Source organism: Acanthopagrus latus, chromosome 4, assembly GCF_904848185.1.
Source record: "Acanthopagrus latus isolate v.2019 chromosome 4, fAcaLat1.1, whole genome shotgun sequence".
NCBI classification, from domain to species: domain Eukaryota; kingdom Metazoa; phylum Chordata; class Actinopteri; order Spariformes; family Sparidae; genus Acanthopagrus; species Acanthopagrus latus.
The window spans coordinates 28,623,658-28,640,751 of record NC_051042.1 but is presented as its reverse complement, the minus strand read 5'-3'; the positions used below and the strand labels follow the sequence as shown (position 1 = coordinate 28,640,751).

At 41.1% G+C, this 17,094-nt stretch overlaps 1 protein-coding gene across 6 annotated transcripts in view; it reads left to right on the top strand.

The window, feature by feature from the left end:
- The window catches only part of myo5aa (myosin VAa), a 51,971-nt gene that overhangs the window by 14,517 nt on the left and 20,360 nt on the right, over window positions 1-17,094 (top strand). For all 6 annotated transcript variants that reach the window (XM_037095280.1, XM_037095286.1, XM_037095281.1 and 3 more), the window contains exons 2-14: window positions 523-633; window positions 2,678-2,849; window positions 3,107-3,251; window positions 4,159-4,315; window positions 6,303-6,446; window positions 9,113-9,194; window positions 10,632-10,739; window positions 11,020-11,126; window positions 12,331-12,596; window positions 12,786-12,867; window positions 12,990-13,130; window positions 14,592-14,717; window positions 15,517-15,600. In XM_037095280.1, the coding sequence (XP_036951175.1) occupies window positions 523-633; window positions 2,678-2,849; window positions 3,107-3,251; window positions 4,159-4,315; window positions 6,303-6,446; window positions 9,113-9,194; window positions 10,632-10,739; window positions 11,020-11,126; window positions 12,331-12,596; window positions 12,786-12,867; window positions 12,990-13,130; window positions 14,592-14,717; window positions 15,517-15,600 (1,725 nt within the window). The remainder of the gene's footprint in view (window positions 1-522; window positions 634-2,677; window positions 2,850-3,106; window positions 3,252-4,158; window positions 4,316-6,302; window positions 6,447-9,112; window positions 9,195-10,631; window positions 10,740-11,019; window positions 11,127-12,330; window positions 12,597-12,785; window positions 12,868-12,989; window positions 13,131-14,591; window positions 14,718-15,516; window positions 15,601-17,094) is intronic.

Sequence of the window (17,094 nt, the reverse complement as noted above, 5' to 3'; positions counted from 1 at the left end):
ATCACATGCACCAGTGCGACCAGTGAGAATATGACAATGGTTCATCGCACTTGACAGATTTTTCAGCACATGACAGTTGCACCCTGGAGCCTTCTGTTGTGTTTTGAGAGCATGCACTGGCGTTATTATGCAGTTATATCAACACTATCTCAGTTGCATAAAATGATCTTAAAATTATACTGATATGATTTACTGCAATTATTCTGGGACAATGTGTCGTTAGACAAAAAGTCCTGATCACGGCAGGGCTTGTATTGACTCCAGCCTGCTTGAAAAACAGGATGACATGGGTGTTCACCACATTGGGATAGTTAGAAATTATTTATTTTTGAAAGATTGTATTTGTTTGTTTTTTTATATTGACTTACTGCTGTCAGTTTAAATGCAGAAGTCTTAAAAAATATAAGTTTCGGGTGGTAATGTGAAATCCATCCCTGGCTTTTTGTATAATTTGTGTTTCTGTAGTGCAGTAACAAGTATTGATCTAATTTCTTCATTGTCTTTTGTTTCCCTGTCTCTCAGTGTGCTCGGGTGTGGATCCCCGATGCAGAGGAAGTGTGGAAGTCTGCTGAGCTCATCAAGGACTACAAAAATGGCGACGCCTCCTTGCAGCTCATGCTGGAGGATGGAAAGGTGAGGACGGATAGAAGAGGAGTGTTGGGAGGAAGCAGCGTCTCCCTCTTATATGCTTTGTCTCATCTCAGCTCTGTTTGTTTCCCTCTCTGCCTCAAAGACACTCCAGAGTGCTGGGTCTCATTAGCAGCTATTGGTTTCACCATTAACACTCCCCACAAACGAGACCGGCTTGCAAATATGCCCCAAGGAGCATTTTGAATGTATAGCATTAAATTGAATCCCTCAGCCTAGAATCCAAACAGCCTCAAAGCAACAACAAGCACTCCGGTTAATGAATACCAGTGTCTCAATCCCAGTGATTTATTATTTATGTGATCATATGTAAATGTAGCCAGCACAAGATGGTTACTGTATGATCTTGGTTCAGGTTGTTTAAAGAGGTTCACCCAAAATATTCAAATTCTATCATTCATCATTCTATTCATTCTATCTCAAACAGCGTTAACGGAGTTGTTACAGTTTTTAAAAACAATCAAAGTTATTTGTTTAGAAAGTCGGAAAAAGTGGCAGATTTCTGGTGTCAGTCCAGGTCAGGTGGAGGTCAAGCACTTATTTTTAAGTTGTCAAGGTAATTTTGCACCTGAATATCACATGCCACGTCTCGATGGGCTTTTACGTGACCCACAAGAGCAATGTTTTTTAACATCTGTCAAACTCTCAAAGAAATCACCCTAAAACCCAACAAAATCCATGTCCTTACATTGCATAATAAGGTATTTATGCACTGTATTCTATGAAAATACTGCACCCTGTCTATCACTGTGGATTTTGCTACTCTTCCAGATCTGTGTGAAGAATATAATCCTTGATATTTTCTTTTAATATATTGCAAAAAGCATATTTAGATGATTTTGCAGCCTTCATGGAGTTATTCTCCCTGTGAATGCTTTCTATTCTATTTAGACTACATAACTGTTGAAGAATATCAAAACAACACACTTGACAAGTCAGTCAAGCAATCTGATTATCTGTTTCATTCCTGCTGTTGTTTGCGAACAAACTTGTGAGTAACAGAATTAAACATGCTAATCAAACAAGCCTCAGAAAGACAAAGAGATCCCTTCAGTATTGAGTTAAAAACAATTCTGAAATTGTGCATGAAGCAGGTGAATGGAAGTCTCCACACAAAACTGAAAACAAAATTAGTAGAAAACAATACAGATTAAAGTGGCTGCTGGTTTTGCTCCACAGCCATGGTAAATCTGTAATATGTCTCATGACTTTTCTGAGAACATAAAATACTGTATGAATACTTTCAGTGGGAGAGGAACATCTGCTATTGATTCTTTAAACGCAACTGTCAGTCAGCCTCAGACAGCCGGACCTGGAAAACCGCAGCAGCCGAACATGTAAAGGATCTTATAGATGTGCATCAGGAAGAAATGTCTCAGTGGATTTTATCAGAGGACTTTATTTTTTTCGAGGGGAAACTTTTTTTCACTTCTGTCCTTTAGCAGTGAAAAGGGAATATTTCTGTCTCATCATCTGGTGAGTATAAACACGGGCTGCTGGCATAGAAAGGATGGCTGAGGAGAAATTCAAAACATTTTATTTCAAGTACTTGCATCTTAGTGGTTGGCAGTGATGGTAAAAATCATAAATCAGGTCACCTCAGTCAGGTTTTAATTTCAGTTCTTGACATCGGCTTCTTAAATGGAATTGATGCAAATGAAAGTACATCCGATTTTTTCAGTTTTTACAAATGAAGATCATGAGGGAACAGGCTACACACCCTGTCGCTTGTTTGAAACTTAAATTGCTCACCTTGGTTCTGTTTTAGCAAAGTTGCTGCGACATCTTGTAGTTTATCTTGAGAATTATTCAGTGAGAGTTTTCTTGCTCCTTTTATGTTAGGACGATGATGAGTTTTAACATTATTTAATACATTTTAATAAATGATTCTTGGGAGAAACAAATTTCAAAGTATTAGAATCTTGACACATGTCGCAGTCAGATTTGCACTGATCCAACAGATTTTGTTTGAATATTACACTTCAAGTGTTGTTTGTCTCTGTTCTAACTCTGTCTGTCTCATCTCCAGAGCATTGAGCACACGCTTGACCCCAAGACAAAGAATCTGCCTTACCTGCGAAATCCCGACATCTTGGTGGGCGAGAATGACCTCACAGCGCTCAGCTACCTCCACGAGCCGGCCGTGCTGCACAACCTCAAAGTCCGCTTCGTCGACTCCAAGCTCATCTACACTTACTGCGGTAGGTCGAACTTTAACCATCTAATTAAAAATCGACTGTAAGTTGCAGTGCTTTGGTTTGAAATCCTATTTTCTAACAACTAACACTGAAGAAGCTTCCACTGCTCTTTTTTTATAAACAAGAAGAGATAATGAACAATACATATCCACTATATACAATATTCTTCCCCTCTCAGAAGAAGAACAAAGCCTCTTCATGTGTTACCTGTTAAATGCTGCCTGTGATCTCATCTTTTGCCTCTGTGTTTTGTTCTGTAGGAATCGTTCTGGTGGCCATCAACCCGTACGAGACGCTGCCGATCTACGGCTCGGACATCATCAATGCCTACAGCGGTCAGAACATGGGCGACATGGACCCACACATCTTCGCTGTGGCAGAGGAGGCTTACAAACAGATGGCCAGGTTCGTATGTGCAGGCGTTACCTGAGTAGCCTTGGTTCTAGTCTCCTTGTTGCTCAGCCCTCACTCTCTCTGGGGTTTGTAGGTCAAAGCGGAGCCAGAAATAGGCTTGTGGTGGTCTCTCTGTCTCTCTCCCTCCTTCTACTTCTTGCTCTCTTAATCAAACACACATGCTGCTTTTCTCTGCAAGATCAAACCAGTAGATCTCTTCAGCCCCCCCAGGGAAAGTAAACAAGCACATGTACACAGGTTTAATCACCTGCCCCTCCTTCTCTCACACAGGGCAGCCAACATTCACTGGCACCACTCAACATGGGAGAGCCTTGCATGCAGTCTAGGGTTGCACAGCAAGTCATATTATAAATCTATACTGAATATTACTTGGCAGGAAAAAGAAAAAAGGCCAGAAAATCCAAGAAAAGCAATCGTTCCTGGTTTAAGGAAAACCTCCCAAGAACTGTATAAGAAACAAATGAAAGACGAGCTCAATGGGCTTGGGGTGAATTTGGAGCCATAGGTGGAAATATGCCATTTGCAAATGGAGAAATGATCTCAACAGAGCCAACTTTCCTACCAGCATCTGGGACTTGTTACTGAAGATGAGGGCACAGTTGGAGAAGGCAGCCTCAGGAATTCATCTCCCTTCATGTAAAGTCACACAGCGGCTTATACAGTGTGTTGACACCTGCTCGACTTGCAGGCATTCAAAAATATCCGTTGATGAAAGCATCTCACACTTTCTGTGTCCTAACCCTGGTGTTGTTTGTGTCACTGAAACGATTGTCCTACTGCCAGTCAGAGCCAATATTGAGCTTCCCCCGACTCTACTGGTCATAATTGGGCCTTATAAGTTCACTCAAGTAATAAATGCATTTCCTTATATTTTTTTTGTTTTTGTTGAATTTGTCAGGGATGAGAGGAACCAGTCGATCATTGTGAGCGGGGAGTCCGGAGCAGGAAAGACGGTATCAGCCAAATACGCCATGAGATACTTTGCTACGGTCAGCGGCTCTGCCAGCGAGGCCAACGTGGAGGAGAAAGTCTTGGCTTCCAACCCCATCATGGAGGTGAGGAGTAGAGGCTGTCTGCTGAGAAAGACCTGTCAGCTTTATCTGTTTCCTGCTGATACTCCAATATTGTCTCTTAAGATCAATTAATCAACATGCTGAAAGCTTGATTTATAATTTATACTCAGTAGATGCAGAATCAGTCTAGATTTACAGATTTTTTCACACTGAATTTGTGAAATCATGTAATGCGTCTCGTGTAATGAAGCTCTGTTCCATAACTGTGAATATTTCTTCTTCTAAGTGCAAGTCTCGCGTCATTTTTCCTGGCAGTTTGTGAATAGACTCTTGTTTCTTTGGCCCAATTACACCACTATATATTCACTTAGTTGATTTGTAGAAGACACAGGCTGAATGTCATACTGTTTGTCCTTCTCCTCTCCTCTTGTTTCACTCGCTTCTCCACTGGCATTTACTTACTGCCCCCCCCTTCATTTTCTCCGCCATGCTCGGTGTCTTTCTGGCCCTCGAGCTGCTCTCTGCTGTGATAACGCAGCTCTCCTCCTTAACTGTGTGTGTGTGTGTTTTGTATTTCTTCCTGTAGAGTCATAAGAACAGGAGGAGTTGGAGAGCTCTCCTGTGCCCATATGCCACTAACCCCCGCCTCCCCTACTCGTCCTCCACCTTCTGCCACCCCCCACCCTGTCTCTGCTCTATTAGCATCACTCTCCCAGCCACCACTTTCACCCCGAGCCAATCAGAGACAGTCTGGCAGAATGAATAGAGAGCTTTCTTTCGTCGCAGTGATGTCACTTCAGCCCCTAAGCCTCGGCGCAGAGTAGACGGTTGCATCAGCCTGTTCGATATTACAAAACCTGCGTGTGTGAGAGCAGCAGAGTGTTTGTGCATGGTGTTTATATGTGTTTGGCTGATGCAGGCAGAGATTGGAATACCTGCTCTGCTGAAAGGCTCCTTGTCTGCGGTGAAAGACCGTGTGTTTGGCCTTAACTCAGCAAGAACCCTCCATGCTCACACTTAACTCTGCTCAAGCCAACTGCTTGTGTGTGTGTGTGTGTGTGTGTGTGTGTGTGTGTGGCCCCACCCGTCTACTGACAATTCCTCGTACGGTCATTGATTAATCATTTATATTGAACTGAGGATGCTGACTGCAGATTTACAGTTAGCTCAGCAGGAAAAGTCAATCAGTGTATCCAACAACGTGCCTGTGGAGGAACAATTCATTAAAACAAGCTAATGATTTGTTAGGTGTGTGTATAGTAGAAGAGGATCTGGCGCGTAGTACTCAGGTCTGTTTGGTATGTATGAAGCCAACACCAGTAACCAGCTAGCTTAGCTTATCATAAAAATAGTAACAGAGAGAGAGGGCTTCGTCTCTGTCCAAAGCTAACAAAGTCTTCCAACTAATGCATTTAAAGCTCACTAATTAGCATCTTGTATCTCGTTTGTTTATTCTGCTGTGCAAAAACTGAATTCAATAAGGACTCACTACAGTTTAATGTGCCAGACTATCTTTTGGGTGGGAGCAGTGAATTCCTGGCAACAACAAGTCTACAGACTTTTATTTATTCCTTCTGGCCAAGAACTGTTGTTAGCTTTGGAGCGATCCGGTTTAGCTGTTCCCTCGCGGCCTGACTTTGTGGTCAGCTAAGCTAACCAGGTGCTGACGTTAGCATCATATTCACTGCACAGGCATGACCGTGGTGCCAGGCAAGTAAGCAAATAAGTGTATTTTCCAAAATGTTCAAGAGCCAAAACACATTTTCTCTGTGCTGATAGATACTTTGTTGTCTCCTTGTACTTTCTCCCTCACCATAGAAACAATAACCACAGTAAAGACTCGCTTTCATTCTGCTGTTGTGTTATCCTGCAATAACTGGAACTGCCATGTGTGCTCAGTCGATTTTAAGCCAAATGGTGTTTAAATTGAAAAGTGCTGCTGCACCATCTGCTCTATGTTAATGTAACCACTCTCACAACAATATTTTGCATCTCTCTATGCATTTTGTCTTTTTGTTCCGACACCCAGGCTATTGGAAATGCAAAGACCACCAGAAATGACAACAGCAGTCGGTTCGGGAAGTACATCGAGATCGGCTTCGACAACCGCTACCGAATCATCGGCGCCAACATGAGAACATATCTGCTGGAGAAATCACGAGTGGTGTTTCAGGTGAGCGCACCAACGCACATTTAAGTTTGAATGCACACACAAGGAGTTTTGTTGAACTTGATATTACACTGACTTGTACTTGCATTACTCATTATGTGTTGTTACCCAACAATCTTAGATGCACAAACTTAGTACAAATCTTAATTTTATTCTGAACTTGAATAGACTTGACATGCAGCACATTAGGCTCCCAATAATGCAGTTACCACTCATGTGGACTCTTCTGAAAGCACAGCTTAAGTCACACTGGCCTTGTCGTGTCCTTCAGTCATATTTTACCTGGTTCCTGATATCATATTTCACTCCTGCTGAGGTGTCCTTGCTCCTGAACGTGTTCTACATGAATACACACAGTTCTATCACTGACCTTACAGGCAAAAGAGGATTTAATTTGTTAAGTATCGACCATGATTTGTTATTCCTTGACATTGGAGGTGTTTTTTGCTGGATGAGTCAGCACTAATGTATTTATACATCATGGACTACAGCCATAATGCAGCACATACAGGTTGAGACAGCGCATTTTGAGTTTATCAGAGATGTTTATCTGGATAACAGCCTTTCAAAGAAGACAATTAAACTACATTGAAGTTACACTAGAATTACACTTGTGTTATGCACACACTGTCTCCCTAATTTTTAATGATAAATGACGTAACTCATGTAGCTAAACACACAGCGACCGTCACATTGGCACCATGAATCAGTTCATCAGCCTTCAGTGGTTTATTGAGATGCTAGTGTTGCTGCACACATGAATGTATTTATAAATAGTGTTCCATGTAATTTGTCGTATTGTCACGTATCTAACTTGGCTGTAGAACAGGCAGGTGAGATGCAGAAAAGAAACTTGTGTAACGACAGTTCTCTAATTAATATGAGAGACATGTCTCAATGAATGTCTGACTTCAGTCATGTCACTATTTGTAGGAGGCTTAGGATAGGCCCAATAGTTGAGAGGCATACTTATATAAATGTCTCTACTATGGCTATCTTACAAAAGCAAAAAAAAAAAAAAGACATTATTTTTAAAAATGTAGATTATTGAAGACCTTAACGCTTCCCATCCAAAAGGCATTGTTGATTTCGACTGAGTAGTGGAGAGTTTCCAGGTGTTATTCAACAATACCGTTTACACATGTTTGGTCTCCTCACCTGTATCAAGAAGTGCAGTCTCACACACACACGCACGCACACACACACAAGCAGTTTGTTCAGTAGCGCTCATCTCACACTAACCGTCAGTGTGGCCCTGGTGTCCTTTAGAGCAGAAGAAGTATGCAGCAATAACAAAAGACAAGGAGGAGGAAACAAAGTAAACCCCAAACAATTCCTCCGTCACGCGGGGTTACCACCTGGCACTCCTCTTCTCTTCCTCCTCTTCCTCCTCTTTTTTTTAATCAAAGATTTCTTCCCAAAGTAATGACCCTTACCTTATCTGTCTTTGTCCTTTTCTCTCTTAATACAGCGCCCACAGTCTCAGAGAGGCCAAATCAGTGCACATGTTTGTGGTTTGCATGCTTTGTTCAACCTAGATGAGGTTTAACCTTCTTGTCCTCTTATGTAAGTTTATTGTATATTCAGCGGGTGTATTTGCTCACTGGTGGAGCCAGTAAGGCAGCGTCTAGATAAAGATGATAAATATAGGTATTTTATCTCTGCACACACATTTATACTTGAGTGCTGTTGTAGAAGGTGCTGTTGAGGAATGAGGATGTTGGCGGAAAAAACGTGATCACTTCCCTCTTTCACATTCTTCTCATGCTTGGCTCCAGTACCACCCATTTATAGGTGTGTGTGTGTGTGTGTGAATGAGTGCAGTAGCACCAATGTAGGACACAGGTAACAGATTTGTTCCTGCTTCGAAGCCTCCTGCAGACTCCATTTTCATATGGAGTAATGTATTTGCAGTGGAACTGAATCGGTAGCTCCAGATGTCTCTCAGTGACAAGCGTCTTTCCGTGTGCAATTTTTACAGTTTTATTGGCAGTTGTGTAATTTATGTCCATGTACTTTATGATCTATCATCATGGGAATACACGACAGGTGGGCCACATATGTGTTGTGTTTGTTGCCGATTAACATGTAATGTTCTCATCTGACTGACTGACTGAATATCTGTCGACGTGCCCTCGAGCAAGGCCCACCAACTGCTCCAGTCGAGCATCCAGATGTCAAACTGTCAAGCCGTGTAATGTAAAGAAGCTGATTACACATTTATGCAGACAGATGTTCCCTTTATTAATTTATGTTGAACTCAGAAGAGCAAATACCTCCGCCGTGGCTCAGAATTCTCTTCATTCATACCAGCCACTTAATATGGCAGACATTCTTATTAGAATCTGTGCACTATTCCCTGAAAAAGCCCTATTTGCAGTGTCAAAGAAAATGAGGGGAAATTCCTGGATCCACACCAAAAGTTAATTCTGGGCCGAGAACCATTTTCCGTCCAAGTTTTGTGGAAATCTGCTCAGTAGTTTTTGTGTAAAAATATTGACAAACCAACACATAAGCCAACAAATGGACACAGGTGAAGACAAAATTAAAGGTGCACTTCGTAGTTTTAGGGTAGAAATTTTGATCAGAAGAGAAATATCTTTATCGACCTACACACGTGTACATGTAGCATCCCTCTCTCATTATGTGATCCTCATGTTTTCTTCCAGGCGGACGAGGAGAGGAATTATCATATCTTCTATCAGCTCTGTGCATCATCGCATCTACCTGAGCTCAAGAACCTGAAGCTGAGTAAGTCTCACGTTCCTGTACACGGATCCGCACACAGTGACTGTTTACTTTGACTGTACATTCACACCACGAGCTATTAAAAACAACACAGCTTTAAATCTGCTCAGAAGGAACAACTCAACGCTTTCATGTTTTTCAGAGTGGTGAGGTCAGCTGCAGCGCAGAGATGGCTGACCTCGAGCACACGTTGAATACATTAGCTAAAGCAAAATGAGCAGTGAATACAGAGGAGCTAATTGTGAGAGCACTGTGTGAGCTGCAGTGGCCTTCACAGCGGGAGAACTGGAAATACTGAAGATCTAGCGTCTCACTGACTCATCCGCTCAGCCAAAAGAAAAGATAATTAAAGTTTAATCGCCAGTTTTCCCGATTGATTTACCCAAATTAGAAACACTTTTAACAGTAACATCTACTGGAGCTGATCCTGAGCAGGAACCACAATAGAAACCGTATTTAAAAAAATGTTTCAACCTTTCACTGAGACGTCTGAAGAGCGCTGCCAGATATCAGATTTTATATCAGTTCAGACGAATTAAACTCATTGACTCAGTGGCTGAACAGGCTCTCATACAGAGCGCTCCTGCTGTGGACCTGCACCTGCTCCTCCTAGTCATGGGACACACACACACACACACACACACACACACACTGCTGGCACTGTCACTTACAGCCACTTAGTTGGCGCTCGCTCTCTCTCTCTCTCAAACACACACACACACACACACAGCTGCTGTCTTTTCCTCTCCTGCTGACTTCCTGGCAGCAGTAAATGGAGCGGTTGTCACAGTCGTGTCAGTGCCTTAATCCAGTGTAAAATGTGTATAAAGAAGCTAATTGTGGGTAATGTTGAGCTAACATCATTCTTACACAGACGTGCTCTTGATTTCTCTTAATTTCTGAGAATCTGCAACATCATGATGCCAGTCAGTTGATCTGACGCTGTTCTCAAAATTCATATCACTTCCTGTGAGTCAGGATTTGAGAATTTGATTTCTCATTCCCTATTCGCTAATAAAGAATATTTAGTCCCGCATGTAAATAAGGGACTGCAGGAAAATAACATGCTGTGTTATATTTTTCTGTCTTCTGGGAAACCTTGCAGTGCTTATAAACCCTCTGACATCTGACTTTGAGCTTCTTCTTGCCTCTGTGGTGCGTTTGCTTGGGTTAATTGACTGCTCGGCGTTACCATAACAAACCAGGATTGTTGCTACGGTTACTTGCAACGCAAGCACTGCCTGGGAATGATCCCACCTTTGTTGATGATTTTGCTTTGAACACACATTCCTCCTCATTCATCTTTTTAATGAATGAGTTCCATATTTCAGTGGAGTTCTGCATGATGAAGGTGTAGCTCTGTAATTAAGTTGCATAGTGTAAAACTGCACATCCTGCATGTTCTCTTGATATATTCGTCCTCTCTGTCTCTCCACTCAGGCAGTGCAAACGACTTCTTGTACACCAGGCAGGGCCGCAGCCCCGTTATCATCGGCGTGGACGACACCAAGGAGCTTTGCACCACTCGCAATGCCTTCACACTGCTCGGTAACTTACAGACACCCACACGTAAAGATAAATATCAAATCTCTCTGGATGTTCGCATTGCAATCCGACAGTCTCATGTGTCTTAAACAGCTGCTGGAAATACCGTTTTTACTGAACGTGTTAAATAATCAGATGAAGCCCTTTATGTGGGTAAATTCTTCTAGCCTCTTGAATTCTGGGATAGTTTGAGGTTGCGAATAAAGCTACAGGATGAGTGGGGTAAACTGGGGTCACAACTCACTAATAACCAGTTGTCTGTGTGTGTGTTTTTCCTCTGCAGGTATTAATGAGTCCTATCAGATGGGGCTGTTCCAGGTTTTGGCTGCTATTCTTCATCTGGGCAACGTGGAGATAAAGGACAGAGACTCGGACAGCAGCGTCATTCCTGTGAGAATAATATTTAAACTGATTATCAGAGTGAAACGTGTAAACAAACAAGCACGATACTCACAACTTTATATTTATAGAGTTTCATATTTTTTCCTAGATATGTTTAGAGTTATGTATTCATGGACTCTTTTCTGTAATGCTGCTCTTTCAAAGGGAAAAAAAAAAACATTAGTCTTCATTTGAGTTCAGTTGCCCTCCTACATTATGACTCATGCTTGTTGTGAGGAGTGGCAACAATCCAAATGTCTGAGTGTATCAGTACAAACAGCCCCCACCATCACCCCACAAATGGAAATAACGCAGGCATATGTCAATACATGTCACTCATCAATCATACCTATGTACAGAATAAAGGTAAACTGTCTTTGCTTTGGGGATGCAGCGAATTAATGCTTTTTAGTTAGGTTTAATCAGATTAGGTCTAAAAAATGTCTGTGTTGGCTTTTGTTCTTAACAGTCACTGTTACGAAATCAGAAATAACACAGTCCAAGGTCATGAATAAAAAATAAAAGATGTATATATCTCTTTTAAATTAGATACATGCTAAAGGTGATGTTATTAGAAAGAAATTATTTAATGTCCCTTTTTTGAGAGTGAGAACAAACATGCTCACAAAACCTGCAAGTTTCAGAGCCATTAATAATGAAACCTGTTAATTGCTGCATCCCTGCTGTACTTCTGTGCAAAGTATTGCTTTCATGTCATGAACAAGACTCATAAACATTTGAAATGTTGACATGGTCATCAAGAGTTTTTCTTTTCAAAAGCTTTTTTTGTGCTGAAAAGACACAATACCAAGTTCTCTGTGGTTAAATTAGCTATTAGCGTTAATGTGACAACCTTTAATATATTAGGTTATTCGGAAACAAGTGCTCCCATTCACTTGCCTATTAATCTTATTCAGTGATAACAATGTGGATCTTTAAGAGGTCCACTGACAGCCGTGTTTGCAACATTGATACATCAAGATGTAAATATGAACATAAATCTTATGTCGGGTCATCGCAAGATCCTAGAGAAATATTAAGAAGTGCTTTGCTGTGTATTTGGACATCTATTGTATCAACCTCCATCTTGTGAGGCGAAGATGATGTCACAATATTATCATTTTAAAAGTCTTGTTTGAATCCACATTTTTATAGCTGGCATCTTTTTGGGTTTCTCCTGGTAACGATTAGCATCTCCTCTTTTTGTCTGTAGCCCAACAATTGCCACTTGATGGCTTTTTGCGAGCTGGTAGGCGTGACCTACCAGGACATGTCTCAGTGGCTGTGCCACAGGAAGCTGAAGACGGCTACAGAGACGTATGTCAAGACCCTGCCCCGCTTGCAGGCCACCAACGCCCGTGACGCCCTGTCCAAACATATCTACGCCAAGCTCTTCAACTGGATTGTAGAGCACGTCAACAAAGCCCTGATCACCAACGTCAAACAGCACTCCTTCATCGGGGTCCTCGACATCTACGGGTACGTTCATGTTCATTCAGCTAATCATCATTCATTTATCTGGATTTTTTGCTAATAGGCATTAAATTGTTACATACAGTCGTGAACTAAGTTGCTCTGATTGTCCCATAAATCACACACAAGAAATACCTTTAGGAAATACGTGTAACAAAGGCAACAAAAATATTTTCACCTGTTCGTCCTCTCAAGGTTTGAGACGTTTGAGATCAACAGCTTTGAGCAGTTCTGTATCAACTACGCTAACGAGAAACTCCAGCAGCAGTTCAACATGGTGAGCAGCACGTGTTACACCTAATTCATTGCACATTGTTGTGACGTATATGTGAAATGGTATTTTATTGCATATTCACTTTAATTCCCTCCTTACGTGTGTGTGTGTGTGTGTGTGTCCAGCATGTGTTCAAGCTGGAACAGGAGGAGTACATGAAGGAGCAGATCCCCTGGACTCTGATCGACTTCTACGACAATCAGCCCTGCATCAACCTCATAGAGGCCAAGATGGGCATCCTGGACCTGCTGGACGAGGAGTGCAAGGTTTCATTTTGATCTAATCCATAGTTTATATTATATGTATTATCGCTACTCTGGTAAGCTACCGTGATTGAAAGACACAAATACAGAGAGCACATTATACTCCTCTGTCACGGATCAAAAAATTAGACTGATCGTACATTCATTTATTCATTCAACCTAATAGAAATAGAAAAAGAAAAGATATTTGAGCAAATGGAATTAAATTTGATAGAAAAATTAAATAAAACAAAGTTGTGTTAAAGCCCTACAACTTTGCAATAATGGTAGATCATTTGGTTGATAAATTGTACAATAAGAATATATTAATATAATATGGAATATATTATACAATTAACACTCATGAATCAAAGTAATCGGTATCAAGAATTTAACCGTTTGAAAATGTATTAACTGACAATCAAATGGGCATAAATACATTCACGTCTCTTGTTACAAATTGCACATACTCGCTTAACAAATACATCAAAAATAAAATACAAAATACTGGTGTGAGCATATTTCTTTAATTAAAATACAAAAACACATTATATACAAAGTGAAATTATTTCATTTTAGCCATTTAGTTGCTTCCATATTGGTTGGATTTTGTTGGACCAGTTGTCAAACATGATAATTTTGCAGTAGAGGCTTTATAGATTAAATAATAAGAGAAAAGAAGAAAAGACAACTCAACCTAATTATATAATTGATTGTAATGATCTCAAGCCAAAAAGACAGATGGAATCAGAATCTTTAATCTATCTTTTAACTGCACTGACTAGCAGTTAAAAGAAGAGAATATATAGTTTTTAATGATGATTTCCTTGTAATGAAGACAACTTTCTCATTAATGTAAAGAAGCAGGAGGAATGAGTCTGTGCTGCATATTGAGCAGAGGATCGTGGGCTGTGGTTGACTGCCCACATTCTGCTTTACATTTTATTTTGACAGTGGACCTGTCAGCGCCTCCCACCACACACTAGACACAGCGAGTCGCCAACACCTACACTTACAGTTCCCCTCAGAGTTCACCTGCAGGAAGGAAACAAAACAGTGACCACAGACACAAAAAGTCTCTCTGTTCTTCTGTCTTTCTTTGCAGCATATATAATAAAAGACAAAGCTTTTTCAGTTGTATCCAGTTAAAAGTTTTAAGCAGATAGCAGATATTCTGTTTTCAGTTAAGGTATCTCTGTGTTGACATTGACTGTTGACATTAAAGGTGGTCCACATTGCTAACATTATTGCAGGGTAACACAAACATAGGTAGTCAGTTGGTTTGACTTGTCGGTACAGAAATATTAGAAAAAGAAATTGTCCTCATACTGTGCAACCAGAAAAAAACAAGACAAACTTGTACGATGTAATTCAGTCCGATACAAAACTCTGCCTTTAACTTCAAATGTTTGGTCTTGTTGTCTCTCAGTGTTTTTATAAGCAGATATATTTTCTTACCGATATTGTTCTACCTCTCATTGTCAGATGCCTAAAGGTTCGGATGATTCGTGGGCTCAGAAACTTTACAACACCCACCTGAAGACCTGCTCGCTCTTCGAGAAGCCGCGCATGTCCAACCGCGCCTTCATCATCCAACATTTTGCTGACAAGGTGGGTTTAGCCGACTTTGCTACACGACTGATTAGAAGCTTTTCATTCATGATTTGTTCGTACTCAGCTAAAACACCAACCACGTGGCGGGTAGCAGTTTGTGTTACAAAGTGCCTCTATAGCTCAATAGACAACACTTAGGGACAGATCGGCTGCAGTGGCTGCTGCAGTGCTGGCGTGAGGTATTTTTAGGATGGCTGCAGGACAGCTGACTTTTTTTTCACTGGTGTGTTTTTTTACAGTTAAACAGATGAGCAATGAAGAGTTTAGCGTGTGTGTGCCGGTGTAATGCACTATAGTGTAATGGGTTTTCAGATCCTGTAATGAGGTGCTGTGTGACGCAGTGTTATTTCTCATGTCTGTTTTTAGATCCTCACTATAAGGTTACAGATAAACGGGTCAAGGACTAATGCAGGCTTTCCCTCGAGGCTCCGCTGATATTAAAGTGGGATCCTTGGAAACATTTCAGACACATTTTTTTGCAAAGATTGATGTGGATTTATTTAAAGAAAGAGGCACCAGAAGTCTGGAGCTTGCCACAAGACTTTATTGTTTGCCGTTGCTGGCAACCTCAGTTTGAATTAAAAACAATAGACGAAAACATTTTCTATATAAATGCACCCTGAATATTTGGCCAGTGTGAACACACAGGTTTCTATATGTCTGATTATTTATTAAATCCTGAAGGAACACAAAAATCTAAACTGTACATTCTCCTCTGGAATGAATCGCCTTGTAAAACCCCAGTTAAATGTCTTGACAGTTATTCTGACACAAACTATGCTGTGTCGTCGAGCAGGTGGAGTACCAGTGTGAAGGCTTCCTGGCGAAGAACAAGGACACGGTGAATGAAGAGCAGATCAATGTGCTGAAGGCCAGCAAGGTGAGGAGCGCAGACACAGGCCCACATCTCCATTACAGTATGTACAATCAGTGGGTTTGAATACATCCGTGCACAGCTCAAAGTGAAATGAAGCATCCACAGAGATCAAAGCTAATGAGCCTGCAGCTCATGGAGAGCTGTGGCACCTGGTCTATTGTTTACTGAGTGCTCAGAGAAGCAGCGCCCTCCACTGGCCCTGTGGAGGCACTGAAGACAAACGCTCCATCCTGAAAGTGTATGATCCCAGAGGTTTAGGTTTTATTCATACATGACAGAAATCATCCAAATACGCTTTAGAGTGACTCAGCCTTAATAAATATAGTCTTATGTAATAGTAGTGTGACTATACAGTAGATGTATGCGATGTTGCCTCACAACTTCATGCAGCAGAAAACTACACAAACAAAAATGATCATTTAAAGCAGCTCTGTCAATCAGAGACATCACAGCTGTTTTTTAAATAGGCTTCAGATGCTCAATGATTATTAGAGAGGCAATATTTAAAATGATACCTTTTTGGGGGGAAGAAAATATTATCGGACTTGAAAACCGCCCTCTACACACACTCACACACGCCTCACATGCTATTAAGCCTAAATTACTCAGATCGGCACAAATTAACATCACGTGTGTGTTTGTGTGTTAGTCTTGGTTGAGGATCAGTGTGTAAAATCCAGTTGGGTCAAATGGCAACTAAGCCATCCAAATCCTCACTGCTCTTTTGGCTCCACACACACACACACACACACACACACACACACTTAGACTATGATGCTGTGTGTTTGTCCCAAATGCTCACAGTGACCTTCGACTGTTCTCTTGTAGACTTCAACAAGGGCAGAATTAGGTAAGGGTTGAAATACTGTATGCTCTAACCTCTAACAGTCACTTAACACATGCAAACACAAACACATGCACATACACATGCACACACAGATACACACACTGATGTATTGTCTGACTGTTGCCACGGAAGTGAGTGAGACTTAAACATGTAGGATTTAATGGTAATTAGCTCTTCATGAGATTTAGTCCAATTAAGTTTCATTTTACTTCCCAGCCAAGATTATCCCATCATTCAGTGTTTGCCAGTGTGTGTGTGTGTGTGTGTGTGTGTGTTTGTGCGTGTGTGTGTGTGTGTGTGTGTGTGTGTGTGTGTGTTTGTGCGTGTGTGTGTGTGTGTGTGTGGGCATGAGTATGTGTGTACTAGATTGTTTGGTACCATGCGGAGCACATCTGTAAAATTTCAGTTAAGCAGGAAAGCTTTTTCTTTAACTGTTTTCTTTTTACAAAGTCAACCCTGATTTATTCACCTGGTAATCACCTGCTGTATTGTCCCCCAGTAACAAGATATTGAATCCTCCCTCGATGCTCGGAGAATAACTGAAAGTTAAAGCTTCTTTAGACATTTAGCAGCTAACAACATTTCATCGCCATGTAACACATTAACATGCAAAACTCCAAATGAGGATGTAGAGTATCTTCACTGTGAAG